The 16,397-nt window shown below is 34.6% G+C and overlaps 1 protein-coding gene across 3 annotated transcripts in view; it reads right to left on the bottom strand.

The window, feature by feature from the left end:
* The window catches only part of DNAJB14 (DnaJ heat shock protein family (Hsp40) member B14), a 45,191-nt gene that overhangs the window by 16,409 nt on the left and 12,385 nt on the right, over positions 1–16,397 (bottom strand). For 2 of the 3 annotated variants that reach the window (XM_045536892.1, XM_045536893.1), the window contains exons 2-3: positions 11,828–11,999; positions 4,275–4,420 (exon numbers count right to left, since the gene is read on the bottom strand). In XM_045536892.1, the coding sequence (XP_045392848.1) occupies positions 4,275–4,420; positions 11,828–11,999 (318 nt within the window). Of the gene's footprint in view, positions 1–1,248; positions 1,761–4,274; positions 4,421–11,827; positions 12,000–16,397 lie in introns of those variants that run through there. The other variant, XM_045536894.1, reaches the window with a different exon arrangement.

A 16,397-nucleotide genomic window follows, 5' to 3' on the forward strand; every position in this document is an offset into this window, starting at 1 on the left:
AGTTTTATAATTACAAATTTAATTTGCTGAACAGTTCTTACTCCATTTTGTTTTGCTACAAAAGAACACCTGAGTCTGAGTAATATATATATGTATATATATACATATATATATATATATATATGTATGTATAAAAGAAGTTTATTTAGCTCATGGTTTTTCAGGCTGAGGAGTTCAAGGACATGCCTTGGCTTCTGGTGAGAGCTTGCATGCTGTGTCACAACACAGTGGAGAAGATTAAAGGGGAAGGAGACCTGCAAAGAGGAGAAAACCTGAGGAGCATCCTGGCTTTGTAACGACTCACTCTTTCGGGACTCGTCCATTCCCAAGAGAACTAATCCCTAATCCAGTCTCCCAAGAGCAAGAACTCACTCACCGTGCCATTCATGAGGGATCTGCCCCCATAACACAAACACCTCCCACTAGGTCCCACCTCCCAACACTGCCATGTTGGGCATCAAATTTCAACATGAGTTTTGGTAGGAACACACAAACCATTGCAAGTTCTATCTGGCTATTCACATTATCTATTTCAGACTGAGTTGTCATTTGTATTTGTATTTTTTGCCTCGCCCAAGCCAGGGCCACAAGTGTGTCCTTCTCTTACACAGTGCGCTCCACTTTCATTAGCTGTGGGTTATCTCCCTCACCCCTCCGGCCTGACCGGCACCCAATGAGTATGACCACCATGTGAGCACCTTAGCGTTGATCAGTTAGTATGAATCTGATGGCGAGTACACGTGGTGCATGTTTTCCCATCCTTGTGATACCTCACTTTGAAGGATGTGTTCAATGTCTATCCAGGATAATATAAGAGGTGCTAGTTCACCACTGTTTTTGTAGTTGAGTAGTACTCCATGGCATACATATACCACATTTTATTAATCCACTCATGTACCGATGGGCACTTGGGTTGTTTCTACATCTTTGCAATTGTGAATTGTGCTGCTATAAACATGAGTCTCAATTTTCTTATTTGTGAAATGATGATGACACTGATCCCCTATTTCACAAGATTTTTTTTTTTTTTAATCTGGAGACAGAGTCTCACTCTGCTGGCCCAGCTAGAGTGCAGTGGTGTCATCATAGCTCACTGCAATCTCAAACTCCAGGGCTCAAGCAATCAATCCTCCTGCCTCAGCATCCTGAGTAGCTGGTACTACAGGCATGCGCCACCATGCCCAGCTAATTTTCCTATTTTTTGTAGAGACAGGGTCTCACTCTTGCTCAGGCTGGTCTCAAATTCCTGAGTTCAAGTGATCCTCCCGCCTTGGCCTTCCAGAGTGCTCAGATTACAGGCTTGAGCCATAGTGCCCAGCCAACTCACAAGATTTTTAATAAGCATTAAATTTAAATAAGGGAATGCAAAACTATAAAATGGTTGTCAAATGTTAGGCATTACTATATTGCAAAAGTTCTATGTGAAATCTGTCTCTCCTTTATTAATTATAAATTCTTTGGGGAAGAGGGTATCTCATATTTTCTCACTGCATTTCTCTGTAAGAACTAGCTCAAATGGTAGAATTAAGTTCTTTGTTCTTAGAGATACATTTTACATGTTAATACTGACTATCAGACCCAACACAAAAAAAACAGCATCTGATCCACTATTATTTATCAAGCAAACACATCAACAGCTAATCCACGCCCCTTGTCATTACAGTCATGTACATGTCAATAGGCACAGGTACTATTCACATGGCCTCTGAAATACTCGGGAGTCTTTGAAGGGAATGTAGACTGGTGAGTTTTGAAGACATCTACGTCAGAGAAGAGGAAAGGGATCCATTTCAACGAAATTTTTTAAAAAATATGCAAGCCATTCTGTAAATAAAATATTCCCTCCTTGGGAAACTTACAATCCTAACTGGAAGGACAAAATAGCCACATGAGTTCGTGTGGTCAATTCTTCTGAAAAGCTATCTTTTTTATTTTTAAAGCTTTACAAAACACAAATGAAAACATCTCTTCTATTTAATTTAATTCCCTAAACTAATTACACCTCTTCTTTTTCTAATCTTGGAAAAAATAAAAAGCAAGTGGTTTTATTTTCTGTAAAAAGTATTTCAGTAATTATAGAGCAATCAATCTGTACTTTAGCTTTTATATAAAAGACAAGAGTATTGTCTTTGCCTAGAGATAAACAGCTTACTATTCCAAAAAAAGAAGTTACCATTGATTGGTTAAAAACAAAATAAGAAGGTAATGAAAAGATCCCGTGTGCTAAATGAATGAAACTTGTCACCGCTGTGTGATGACACTAGCTGTAATATTTTCTAATTAACTACCATTGCTCACCAGGCATCTGTGGATTACAACTTGGGTTTTCTATGTAGTTTCCACTCAACGAAAAATGGGCTCATAACCAACTCCCTATTCTGATCCTCTTTGGGACTAATAAATTGGCATTCTGATTTACAGATAAACTTTTGTGTATTGAATAATGTGAGCCTCTCCCCTGGAGAGGAATCACCTCCCAACATGCTGGTAAGTATTAAGTTTCTAGTTTTGCAAAGCAGAGCATCAACTTCTAAGACGTACCACACTGAAGTCCAAGCACCTTTGTAAAACCCTTTTGAGTGTCTAGCTGGCTTCACAGATGTGGAAGAATAAAGTACTTTAACGTTTTTAACATTAGTAAAGAATTAACACTGAAATCAACAGATCACAAACATGCAAACAACCCACTGCCACAATATTTTTAAAACACACCAAAATTTTAAATTAAACACTCTTCACTCATAACGTGGAACTTTTACCTTTTGAGGGGATGTGTGCTAATAAGCTACTTAAAGATTTCAGTTACTTTCGTTAGTAACTCTGTGACTGCATATATGAAAAGCATTTTGTATTTATGAATGCTTCAAATTCACTGTGGAAACCAGGCTCCAGCAATAAAACAAATTCAACAAGTATTTATTCTATTTGAAAATTTCATCAAAATTTCCCAACTTTCTATACTGTTGAATTAGAAATTAATGTACGTGCAGTTTTCTGTGTTATTTTTAATAATGAAACTTTATTTTTGTTTAATAAAGGTGTGTATTTGGAGGACAGAAAATAAGGGCACCACTTTCTGCACATATTCCTCAGGTAATGAATTGACAGGAATGTGATTTGCAAGTCAGGGATTTTGAATAATGTGACTTTTCCTGGAGTTTCAACGTGCCACTTTCACTTGAAGGAAATGAAGCAAGAAGCCTGTCACTGTCATAGTATTTTACTTTCACCAGCACTAATGTGGCAGCTACTTTTATTGAAATGTATTATTAATTCCCAAATGTATTTTTCTTGGTGACTTCTTTCAAGAAATAAAACTGTTTTGGAAACAATCTAAACAGTATTTTTATGAAGGATCAATTGAGGCTTCTATCTTTTTGGAACATTTTAAAAATGAGTATCTACTTCCTGTCATTCTACGACCGCAGCACTTTACTGTGAACATTACACACTGGCTCTACGAATGCCAAATTCACAAGAAAGAACAATCACAGATTAAGCATTTTACTATGAATTAGAAATTATTACAAACAAATTGTATTTAACAAAATATGAAATTACAAAATCAGTTCTCTGAACTTTATTTACTAAATTGGCAAAAAACTGAAAAAAGATTGAAAAAGAAAAAAGAAAATAAAGAAAAAATGAATGGTAGGTAAGAAGAAAGAAATTCATTTTTAAAAAGAAAAAAAAAATCACAGTTAGAAATACATATAAAAAATGTAACAACTGGCACTTTGGAAGGCTGAGGCGGGAGGACTGCTTGAGGCCTGGAGTTCAAGACCAGCCTAGGCAACATAGCGAGACCCTGTCTCTAAAAACGTAAAAAATAAAAATGCAAAAACTGGCCAGGTTTAATAGAAATATAAGAACATTGGGGAGATAGCTATTCTAATATCCTAATTCTAGACATTCTCTTGTACATTAAAAACTCACAAAAACTGTATTTTGCTTTTAGTTCACTTAGAACCAGATGGCAATATGCTAGAAGCTCATACATAATCTTCACCCTGCTTGTTTTTGGTAAACTGGAAAGCATGCATGGGTACCTAGAAAAGTTACTTAGAACTATGTCAAAACTGGAATGTTGCTTTTGTAAAGCCAAACTCCATTTGTTTGGCTCTGGGTGTAACAAGTTAATACTGAAGTTTTAAAGGATTTTTTTTGCTGGTCTCTAAATGTACCAGTCCAAAAGCAGAATTTAATATGCTGAAACACTGTAAAGTGAATTCTAAAAAGAGCTTAGTAAAATTGCTTTAAAAGATTTACTTTACTTTTAAAAGCATCTGTTGCTCCAGGTGCGTAGTTTTTGTCTGGATGAAACTTCAAGGCAAGCTTTCTATAAGCTTTTTTCAAATCTTCATCACCAGCATCTTTCGTAACTCCAAGTACTTCATAGTAATTTTTACATTTGTTTATGCTGTGAACAAGAGAGTGTGTTATAATGTAAATTTCAAGGAAGAAGGTCATGTAATATCTCTAATTTTTAATTTATTAGAAAAGTACAAAGAATTATCTATCTGTGGATTGTTTTCTCAAAATCTAACGATGGCTTATCCCTTTATGGGTCAGTTTACTTCATTCTTTTTTTTTTTTTTTTTTTGACCATAGGCCATTCCCCAACCTTTTCCCAAGTTTAAGAAGAGTGAGCCATGAGAATGTCCTTAGCGCAATTTATCACTACAGAGAAAAAGCAAAGGCCATAATAATTGCGGAAGAATGACAGAGTATACACTGTAACTAAAATGAGAGATAAGAACAATTTTTTAGTACTCTTACTTGGATAAAGAAATTCCAAAACTCCAAAGTATATTGCAGTTAAGAACAAATTTGCATCACATTCAAGAATTTTGTTCTTGAATAACATAGATCTAATCAAGTATCAAAGCAACAGTTTGGTACAAGTAAAACAACTGTAGAAGCCTATGGTTTAAATTTCAAAGTAAGTTAGCCTGATTATGCTAAGAACTTATCTGTGTCACGCTCTGAAAAAGATAAAATCTCATAATAAAATATAACGTGGGACTCAAAAGTGTTTGTTACACCCAATTTTCAAGTGTGATAAGCACACTCCTCAAGATTACTTACATTTAGTTTGTACCTTAAAGATGAAACAGATTTAAACCCAGATTCTTTAAAAAAAACATTAGGAATGGAAAATAAACACTCTGAATGGAACAGAGAACATTAAGTACTTTTGGATGCCAACATTCTCCCACAACCTAATAATTTGCTTTCACAAAAGCCACGGTACACTTTAAACATCTTTTATAGAGTATTTTGCAATTTTAGATGTGCTCCATGTGCAGGTGGCTTGATGACAGAGATAGTAACAGGTAAAATGACCTAAGGTGTAATAGGTCACAGGCAGCAAAAGAACAGTCCAGACTGACTCAAAGTTTTCAAAGAAAAGAGACGAGGTTGATCTTTTTTTACTACTAAACTTTAAGTTATCACAGTGCTTGGCACATCACAGGTTCTCAGTAAATATTTTTTGAGTAAATGAGCTCTAGCTTTCCTTATGTAATGAATATGAACTGCGGGGGAAAAAAACAAGGTAATATAAGATTATCAAAACTTACAGAAATTTTCTTACAATCACATCAACAATAATCTGTTATACAGCCTTCTTTATAGTAATAATGACTAACATCTGAGTTTTCAACTTTAGATACTTAAAAAATACTAACATAAGTCAGTTTTATTTAAAAAACATGACATTTCCTGTATTTAGTCAATAATATTTATAGAATACCAACTATGCCCCAGTGTTCTACGCACTTGAAATATATCAGCAAACAAAACAGAGAATGATCTTTGTAGAGACTCATTCTCCCAGATATGTTTAGAAACTATGTGATAGGAAAAAAGGGAAGGGGGGATTTATAAAACACCTACTTGTGTGTTAGGTACAGGTCCACAATCCCATATTCATAAAGCTCTGAAAAATTAAAGTTATTCTGTAACTAATTTGACTACAAAAAACTTGAACTCTCTCAATGGCAAAATATGAACCTATTACTGTGTCTCCCTTTATCCCTACCCCTACCCCTAACCCTAACCCTAACCCTTTTCAAGCTACTATTGTATCTCCCTTTATCCCATTTAAGTGTGAGTGTTTGTATGTTTTGCTGCAGGAATGTTACAATTTGATTACGGGCTGCTGCCCTAGACCTTAAGAAGTATATAATCTATAATATACAGTCATCCCTTGGAATTCACAGGGGATTGGTTCCAGGACCTGCCTTAGATACCAACATCTGCAGATGCACAAGTCCCTGATATAAAATGGTGTAGTATTTGCACATGACCTTTGCACATCCTCCCATATACCTTCAATCATCTCTAGATTATTAATAATATCCAATAAAATGTAAATGCTATGTAAATAGTTGTTATATTCTATTGTTTTTTATTTGTACTATTTTTTATTGTTGTATTATTTTTTTCCCAAATATTTTCAATCTTTGGTTGGTTTAACCCATGGATGCAGAATTTGTAGACACAGGGGGCCAACTGTATTCTCTTACTTTGCTAAAATATGAAGAATTCTGTTCCAAACTATATTTGGTCCCAAAGATTTCACATAAAGAACTGCAGAATTTTATTATGCTGATTATTTTGTACAAATTATTTCATTTACTCGTCTTTGGGGGATACTATTCCTATTTAAACAATGAGGAAACCAAAGCTTTAGGTGATTAAGTTAATTGCCTAATACATAATCAAGTAATAGAGGGGCATAAGGATTTATTTCTTCAACAAAAATTCACTAACCATTTACTTTCTGATAGGTATAATTGCAGATGCTACAATGGTAAATAAAACAGTCAAAAAAATCCCTAATCACATTAAATTTACAATTGGGAGAGGGACAAACAATAAACAACTATATAAGCAAAATATAAACTACATCAAATGGTGATAAATACCTGGAGAAAAATAAAGCAGCAAAGAGAAACAGAGAACGGAAGGGTAGGTCTGCTATTTTAAATAGGGTAATAATGAGAGGCCTGAAAAAGTGAGGATTCAAACCTGTCTGACTTGAAAATCTTACTGTCTCAGAACCAGAATAAAGAAGAAGAGAAGGAGCCTTTTCAGACTCCAGAGTGACCATCATCTTCCTTGCTATTTCCTTCTTATAATCATTAAGCAGACTCTCTTCCCTCCTAAATATTTACAAATGCTTTTGGTGCTCAGAACCCCCCTTCTCTGACTCTCTTCTTGCTTAGCTGGTTTCCATAACTTCTTCAGACCTGAGCTCAGCTCTTGCTTTTCTCAAGAATCCAAATTCCTCAGGACTAGGTTTGGGACCTGCCTTAAATGCTCCCAAAGCCCTCTGAACTTAGCCTTATCCCAACAATTACTGTAAGGTATGGCAGTTGCCTGATTACTTATCTGACTACTCTTCTAGACTACAGGCTCTTAGAAGGCAGGGATTATGTCTTGTCCACCATATGTGTTGGATGGATGGGTGGATGGGTGGATGGATGGATGGATGGGTGGGTGGACGGATGGATGGATGGGTGGATGGACGGATGGATGGATGGATGGATGGATGACTGTTTCAATTTCAGGGCAGAAATAGTGGGGATCTGAAAAGTCATGTTCAGATCAAAGGCGATGAATGCTGTCATGAAAATGTAGCTGGCACCAAAAATCAGTTTAGAATAGAAGACAACCAATTAACAGAAGTGAAACAGACTGTGAGACAAGGAATAGAGCTAAGAATATGGGCAGATACTACCTGAATGCAGAAAAGAAAAGGTAGTGATAAATTAAATATTGAACAATCCTAAAGCCATTACTATTTGGTTTGAATGCATATGATGTTTAATTGTGTTCCAGATTAACCTATAAAACTATTTTGTTGATGGATCTTGAGCACAAAAGGCTGGGCAATAGAAAATTGTAGCTCAGGAGAGGTTGCTGCATAGCGTAGGGAAAGTAGGCTAGAGTTCGCAGTGCTCTAGATGTAGGTCATAAAGCTAAGAATTGCTACAGACAAAAAAGAGTCTAGATAGAAAAAAAAAGTACTTCACTAATTCTTAGTTGTATCTAGCTCCACTGTTTCTTCAATGCACTAAATTTTTCATGATTTCTCCTTTAGGAGAAATTCTTGAGAAGCCAGCAGAGTTATAAAGTCATCATCACCAATGGACAGGCTAAAGACTATTTCAAGTAATGCTCCAAATATATTCATTCACCTAATTTTTCACACCCAAATGAGAAACCAGCATTCACGTATCTTTCACTCATATTGTTGTTCACATTGTTCCTTTTCACCAGCTACATGTATCTGCCACACTTTTTACAGTCCGCTGCTTTCTCAAAGATTCAAACCTTCTCCAGCCTCACCAAAGAATAAAAAAAAAAGAAAGAAAGAAATTAAAAAGGTGTAACCATTACCTATCTTAGAAGGAAATAATGTACAATAAGGTCAAAACGGTCTGGAGCTCAACTATGGGAAAATATGTCTTGTCCAGCCCTTATGTTTTCTTTTATGTGCATAAAAGCACAGTGGGTAGGAGAGGAGGGTCACCTTCCACTTTTCCTCTTTTTATGTGCTATAGTTAATTATTTAAATAGACTCCAAATTTAATTGGTATTTAAGGAAATATTTATTTATTCCTGAGACAAAGGATTATTTATTTTATAAGTTTAGCACAATGATTTTTCTTCTTCTCATTTAAAGAACTGGAGAATTAAAGAATTAATTCAAATCTTAAATACAAATCCTCATAATTCAAATGACTTAACAGTTGTACATAAGTGTTCCTAATTGATAAATATAATGATATTCCATTTAATGATTTCACACAGATCTTGTGAATTTTTAAAATACAAAATGGTCTTTTTTCAATAATACATTAAAAATTTCTTCAAATAAGATCCATGACAACTTTTTCTCAATTATTTTTCAATATATTTCAACTCAAAGACAACAAACGGTGCCAAGTTTCACAGAATATTAGTTGACAAAGTTACACACTTGTTCTGCGGTCTTACTATAAGCTAGCTCTTACTTATGCAATGGCTGCAGTATTATTGCATGGCTTCTCCCTATTGAGGCAAATTGTCACTGAGCAACTAGTTTGTATAATCATGCTAAACAAGAAGACAATATGGCTTTCTGCAGAAAAATCCCCTGGGTATAGGTAAAAGAAAAAACAAAAACATACATCATGCAAGTGTTTGCTAGTGATCTGTTCTCTCACTAACACTTAAGGCTAATGTAGTGAGTACGTGTGCTGTGATTTCAGCTAAGTAACTCTTACACGAGGTACGGACTGAAGTATTTTGAATAACTTAGGAATTCTCGTAAAGAAATTTCCAATCATATTTAGTCCCCAAAAGAAAAAAAATTACATTTATTTAATAAAAAAGGTATAATAGAATTATTCACCAGAGAATCAATCTCTAATACAAGTATACTACTAAGCTAATTCTTCTACCCATAAAGAATTCATGGTCTTAAAGGTGGCTGGGCCCTCAATGCTAAATCAGCAATTTTTCCACTCTCTTTGCTTTTTTCCTTTGCAAATATTCCATACTTTGACCACTTTCCTCAAGCTTTCACCCTCATCTCTTTTCTTCTAACTCTCAAAGGACAATCTCATCTCCAATTTTAATGAGAAAATAGCGGCCAACAGACAGAAGCTCCCTCAGTATTTCATGTTTCCATCTGTCCAACTCTGGCCACATACAAAGTGTATTTACACCCACCTCCACCTTTCATTCTCCCAGTCTCAAGATGTTCTCCTGCCTAAAGCCAGGTTTTCTGGGATTTGGAAGCATATATATAAAATCAATGTAAGAACAAAGAGATTTATCATTGTAAATCCTTCCTTATTTCTACCACACCTTGGGCTACTCATCTTTTTCTTTCAAGGCAAGGGTAGGAGAAATGAAGAAATAAAAGATTGCTTAAAATAACCCAGATTTAGGAAGATTCGTATTTTCCCAAACTTTCAACCATAGCTTTTCAGTGAACTTTCAAATATATAGGTGATTCCATATTCTTAAAAAAAATCATAAAAATTACATATAATATAATTTACTTTTACTTTGAGTCCTTCCTTTGGAATATGTTCTTCCAACATAAAGTAATTTCTATAAGAAAACACAACTCATTTTAGGATGTGGTTTCCAGGAACGTGTTTCAGCATATTGCTTACTCAAAACATTTTTTCTGAAAAAAATTCAAAAGTCTCTCTTATTCATTTACTCAACTATCTCTGATACAGTATTACAGTTATAAAAGTGCTTAGCAGCATAATTTATATTCTCAAAGTGCTTTACTACCATTCGTGCTAATCAAATATCCTGCTAGTCTGGCTTTACCATGACTAGGGAATCATTGTTCCTCGTTGTGATCACACTACAACAAAATGCTACAATTAACCTTTAGCATTTAAACAGGTAGGAAAAAAAGCAAAGTATACTGACATTTGAAAATTAAGATGTGGTGACAAACCACTTTCCTGAATAAATAAAACCTGTATCTCAAAATATACTTAAATACAAATTACGGTATGTAAAATAGAGAGAATAGAGGAAAAAACGGTGAGAAAAAAATAAAAGAGAGAAAAAATAAAAAATTAAAAGAGGAACAAACAGGCTGGGCACAGTGGCTCACGCTTGTAATCCTAGCACTCTGAGAGGCTCAGGCAGGAAGACTGCTTGAGGTCAGGAGCTCGAGACCAGCCTGACCAAGAGCAAGACCCCATCTCTACTAAAAATAGAAAAAATTAGCTGGGTGTGATGGCACGTGCCTGTAGTCCTAGCTACTCAGGAGGCTGAGGCAGGAGAATCGCTTGAGCCCAGGACTTGGAGGTTGCAGTGAGCTATGATGATGCCAGCGCACTCTAGCCCAGGCAACAGAACAAGACTCTATCTTGAATGAATGAATGAATGAATGAATGAATGAATGAATAAATGAGAAACAGATAAGAAAGAGCCAACAGAGAAAGAGAGATTTAATCTAACTAGTTTTAACTAGTCTTCACTTGAGTTAGTTCACTATAATTCACTCTCCATGAGAATTATCTGATTAATTGCTGTTCAATTTATCCCTAAACTTTACTTTTCCTAGCAGAGTAACATTAGTACAACATCAATACAGCTTCCATAAGTTTTAGCGAAAACAAAACAGTCTTTTCTGTAGTGTTTCATACTCAAAGTTTCATTTTATTTCTAGAAAGCCTTTTCTTATTTATAAAATAAAAGCAGATACCCAAAACCCAATTCATAATTTTTCAATTATATATAATTCTTCTGCTTTAAGTAGAAGCATATCATGAGATGAAACTAAAACAGAGACAGAATAATCAGAGTAAGAAAAACATTAAAAGAGAACATTATGGTGTCTGCATATATATGAAGACAGCCTTAAAAATGAATATAAATTTTAAAAATCCTTCATTAATATAAATAGAAAATTGAAAATGCTGTTGCTCTTACATTCAATGTTCCTCTCACATGAAATTCTCCCATTTTTCTCTCTATATAAGATAAAACAGTTCTTCATCCTCTTTCAATATTGTTACATAAACAATGTTACTGTGTCAAAAACTGAAATAACTTTTCTTTTAAAAAATTATTTGGAAGAAGCTTTTTAACTTAAACTTACTTTAAAAACTAGAATTATCCATAGAGTTGGTACTTTACAGAATGATTTTATAAGGAACATGAAGCATAAGACATACCCAGAGTTCAATTCCTTGATGTCTGTTCTTCTAGTAAGTTATATTTCAAATACTTTTTTGGGTGTTATAACATCTAAAGATTATGTTAGAATCAATCACGACTAAGATATGAATCATACCTGAGAACTCCATCTACTTGGTCTTTGGTATAGCCTTTTCCACCTTCGCCACCACCGGACGTGCTGTCCTTCGGGCAGTTAGGCTTGCTTTGATCACCACTCCCCGACGGTTTCCGGCAATGAGGAATATTTCCAGCTGTGCTTCCATTTTTCATAATTACTTCCAGTAGTGCTGCAGAGAGATAAAGTATACTGTCCCTGTTTATATTAAGGTACATACACGAGATCTTGACAAGTTATAAAGCAAATTGTCAATCGTGCTCTCAAAAACGATTCACCATGGGGTCTTTTTAAATAGCAAGCATTCATGTACTTTACAGAACACTAATCACCACTACGCAGAATGTTAAAAAATTTAAAGGTAATAACTTGAAATTATTACCATTTGATTATTTACGACACACTTTTATTTGTCGTATCATGTGAAACTGTAGAATACCAAAGAAAAAGATACAGTCTTTAAAGGAGCCAATAAGATCATCCACAGAAAAACAGAAATTAGACCTGTTTGTTTCTCCAAAGCAACAATGGGAGCCAAAGACACTGGAACATTATCTTCAAAATGCTCTCAAAAGAGTAACTGTTAAGTTCTGCACTAATTTCCTAGAATGTGCACAAGATAAAAATATTTCAAATAGATAAAACTGAGAAAGCTTACCATTAAAAGACTTTCACTAGAGAATACTGTAATACCTACATTTCGGGCAGAAGGAAAATGTTTATAGATAGCCTGAGATGCAAAAAGGAATGCCGAGCAAATACTGTAGTGAATGTGTGAGTAAATCTGAACACTGAATGTATAAAACAACAGTAATTATATCTAGGATTTGCTTTAAAATAATCTGGGGAAGAAAGGCATAAAAGTCGGGGTAGAGAGAATGAATGAGATAAAGTTGGCCAGGTATGTTCATAAAGGTTAAAGATGGGTGGTGATAGGGATTGATTATACTATTTTCTTTCCCTTAATGTATGCTGGAAACTTTCCATAATAAAAGTTAAAACATAAAAAATTTAACAAAACTAAAAGGAAAAAACAGAGAAATCCACCATTACCCACATTTCAATCAGTAACTGACATAAAGTAAATTTTAAAAAATCATTAAGGATGCAGATGACTTAAACATCTAATTTATTAAGCTTTATCTAAGAGTTATAACATTATACCCAAGTGGTCAGTATTGATTTTTTACAGGCCCACATTATAGATAGGCCATAAAGTTATCTTCTTCAAATCTCAAAGAATTAGTATCATATGTACCACATAATCTATGAGCACAATACAGTTAAATGAGAAATCAATTACAAAAAAAAAATGCAACTGAAAAAAATCACAAATGGGTTGGAAAAGCAAAAACCAAAACAGCAACAACAAAAAAAATCTAGACAACTCATATATCAAAGAAATAATTGTAATAGAAATTACAAATACTTGGAATTAAATGGAAATGAAAATTCTACATATCAGAACTTGTGGGTCAACAACTGGATATCTGCATGTAAAAGAATAACTTTGGACCACTTCATCACACCATACACAAAAATTATTAATAACTCAACATGGACCATATACCTAAATATAAGAGCTCAAGCTTCAAAACTCTTACAAGAGAATATAGGAGTAGGGCCAGACACAGTGGCTCATGTCTGAAATCCCAGCACTTTGGGAGCCTGAGGCGGGAGGATTGCTCAAGGCCAGGAGTTTGAGAACAGCCTGGGCAACATAGTGAGACCCTATCTCTAAAAAACAAAAAAAATTTAAAAATTAGCCTGGCATGATGGCATGCACCTGTAGTCCCAGCTGCTCAGGAGGCTGAGGTGGGAGGATAGCAGATCACGGGGGCTGGAGGATGCAGGGAGCTACGACTGCACCACTACACTCCAGCCTGGGTCACAGAGGGAGACCCTGTCTCTAAAAAAAGAAAGAAAAGAAAAGAAAGGAAAAGAAAGGAAAGGAAAAGGAAAGAAAAGAGAAAGGAAAGGAAGAAAGACAAGAAAGGAAAAGAAAAGAAAAAAGAGAAGAGAAAATAAAATAAAATAAAATAAAATATAGGAGCAAATCTTCATGACCTTGGTTTAGGTAAAACATTCTTAAATTTAATTTCCATGACAAAAGGAAAACACAGAGAAAATGGACTTTATCAAAATTTAAAACTTTTGTACTTCAAAGGCTATCATCAACAGAGTTTTGAAAAAAACAATCCACAGAACAGAAGAAGATATTTGCAAACCATGTATCTGATAAAAAAGTATTCAGAATATATAAAGAATTCTTACAACTCAATAATAAAAAGACCAAAAACCCAAACTGAAAAATGGGCAAAGGATCTGAAGAGACATTTCTCCAAAACAGATAAACAAACAAATGGCCAATAAGCACCAAAAAAAGTTATTCAACATCATTAACCATTAAGGAAATGAAAATCAAAATTACAGAGAGATAATACTCCACACCAACTGGGATGGCTATAATCAAAAGGATGGACAACAGCAAGTGCTGACAAGGATGGGGAGAAACTGGAACCCTACTACACTGCTGGTGAGAATATAAAATGGTGCAGCTACTTTGAAAAATAATCTGGTAGTTCTTTAAAAGATTAAACATAGCTACCATTTGACTCAACCAATCTCATTCCTAGATATATATTCAAGAGAAATGAAAACATACGTCTATATGAAAACTGGTTCATAAATGTTCATTGCAACATTATTCATAATGGCAAAAAAGTACAAAAAAATGTCTATGCACCGATAAATGAATAAAATGTGACATATCCAGAAAACAGAATATTATTCAAAAATAAAAAGAAATGAAGTAAATGCTACAACATGGATGGACCTTGAAAACATTATGTTAAGTGAAAGAAGCCAGGCACAGAAGACTACGTACTGTACGATTCTGCTTACATGAAATCTATGCAATAGGCAAGTCTACAGAGACAAAAAGTAGATGAGTCATTGCCAAGGCCAGGGAGAAGGGGGAGGGTGGAACTGAGAAGTGAGGAGTATGGGGTTTCTTTCTGACCTGAGGAAATGTTCTAAAATTGACTGTTGTAATGGCTGCACAACTCTGTGAATACACTGAAAACCCACTGAATGGTATGCTTTAAATGAGTGCATTGTATGGTATGTCAATTAAATCTTAATAAAGCTGTTATAGATATTTTTAAAGTTCCAGCAGTGCTATTGGCAAATTTGCAAACATGTAGATATTTATTCACTTATATTTTGTTTATACAGGAGAACTTCTTTCTACCATATCTTTCCCTCGGTTAATGCATTTAAGAGGTCACCAAAGACATGAAAAATTTACTTCTTATAATAATCTAATTGTAGATGGTAAAGAAAAACAATTAGACAGCAATCGATTAGTTATTAACGAGAAATGTAACATATATCGTATAGTCAATTTCTAACTGTAGTTTAGTCTGTATTTAATGCAATCACAATGGAAACCAACATGGTCTAAGTGGTAGTGGTTCATAAAATTTGAACATGAAAAATTTTGTAGGAATTCTGGAGGCAGCTTAAATTTTAAATCTCTCCAAATTCCCTTATGAAATCAGACAGGGAAAACTTCATTACCAAATCCCAAAACACAAAAAGGTGGGGACAAACCACCAATTGCTGAAAGATCTGTGTGGGTATTAGCATCAGAGTGGGAAGAAGCAGAGGACAGTAAGGGGCCATTTGCCTGCCCACAGAACAGAAGAACCCCAAAATACCCAACAGGTGCTTTCTGTAGGGCACAGCAGGAAAAACTAAGAAAAGTTTGTTAAAGAAAGGAAAAAAGGGATGAGTTTTGCCCACTACAATGGCCTGTGGGTCCATAATAAGGCCTAAAGGACACAAAACACTCCAGTCTCTGCAAACTTTCCAAACTAACCAATCACAGCTCTCTTTCAGAACAAAGCCACACCAAAGAAAATCTGTTAGGAACAGGAGCCAAACTGAAGAGGACAGGGAAAATAGAAAAAGAGGGGAAAAAAAAAGAAAGCAAAAGAAAGAAAAAGAAAACTGCAGATAAATGCAGGGAAGGAGAAAGGAATAAGAAGCTCTCTTATGGCAAGGTGACATATTTTTTAAACATTACACAAAAACAGGAGAAGGATGTCTGTGTATTTCGAAAGGCTAACTAAACTAGTAATGCATAAAAATGAGTAAAAGAAAATGACAGGAGTAAAATCTGATACAAAGATATTACATTATAAGAAAAAAAGAAAGTATAAAAATAAATCTCTGGAGACAATGAATACATACACAAACACTTGCCAACAAAACAGATGAACATTGTAACATACTACTTCAAAACAAGCTGAAAAGACTTTAAGAAATGATACACGATATGAAAGACCAACGTGTATCAGAATTACAACCACCTCAGGAATTATCTACCAAGAATTTAGGTGATAAAACTCATGAAAGAGTAAGAAATTTTAAAAAAAGTTAATTCATAAAAGAAGACTAAACTAGAAAAAACAAAGAGTCATAAACACAACAGATATTGTGTTTCTCTTAATGCCTTAGGAGAAAGAGAATACAAAAATTTTAGAAATTAAAAAAATCCAAAAGA

The sequence above is a fragment of the Lemur catta genome, chromosome 24 (assembly GCF_020740605.2).
Source record: "Lemur catta isolate mLemCat1 chromosome 24, mLemCat1.pri, whole genome shotgun sequence".
NCBI lineage: Eukaryota > Metazoa > Chordata > Mammalia > Primates > Lemuridae > Lemur > Lemur catta.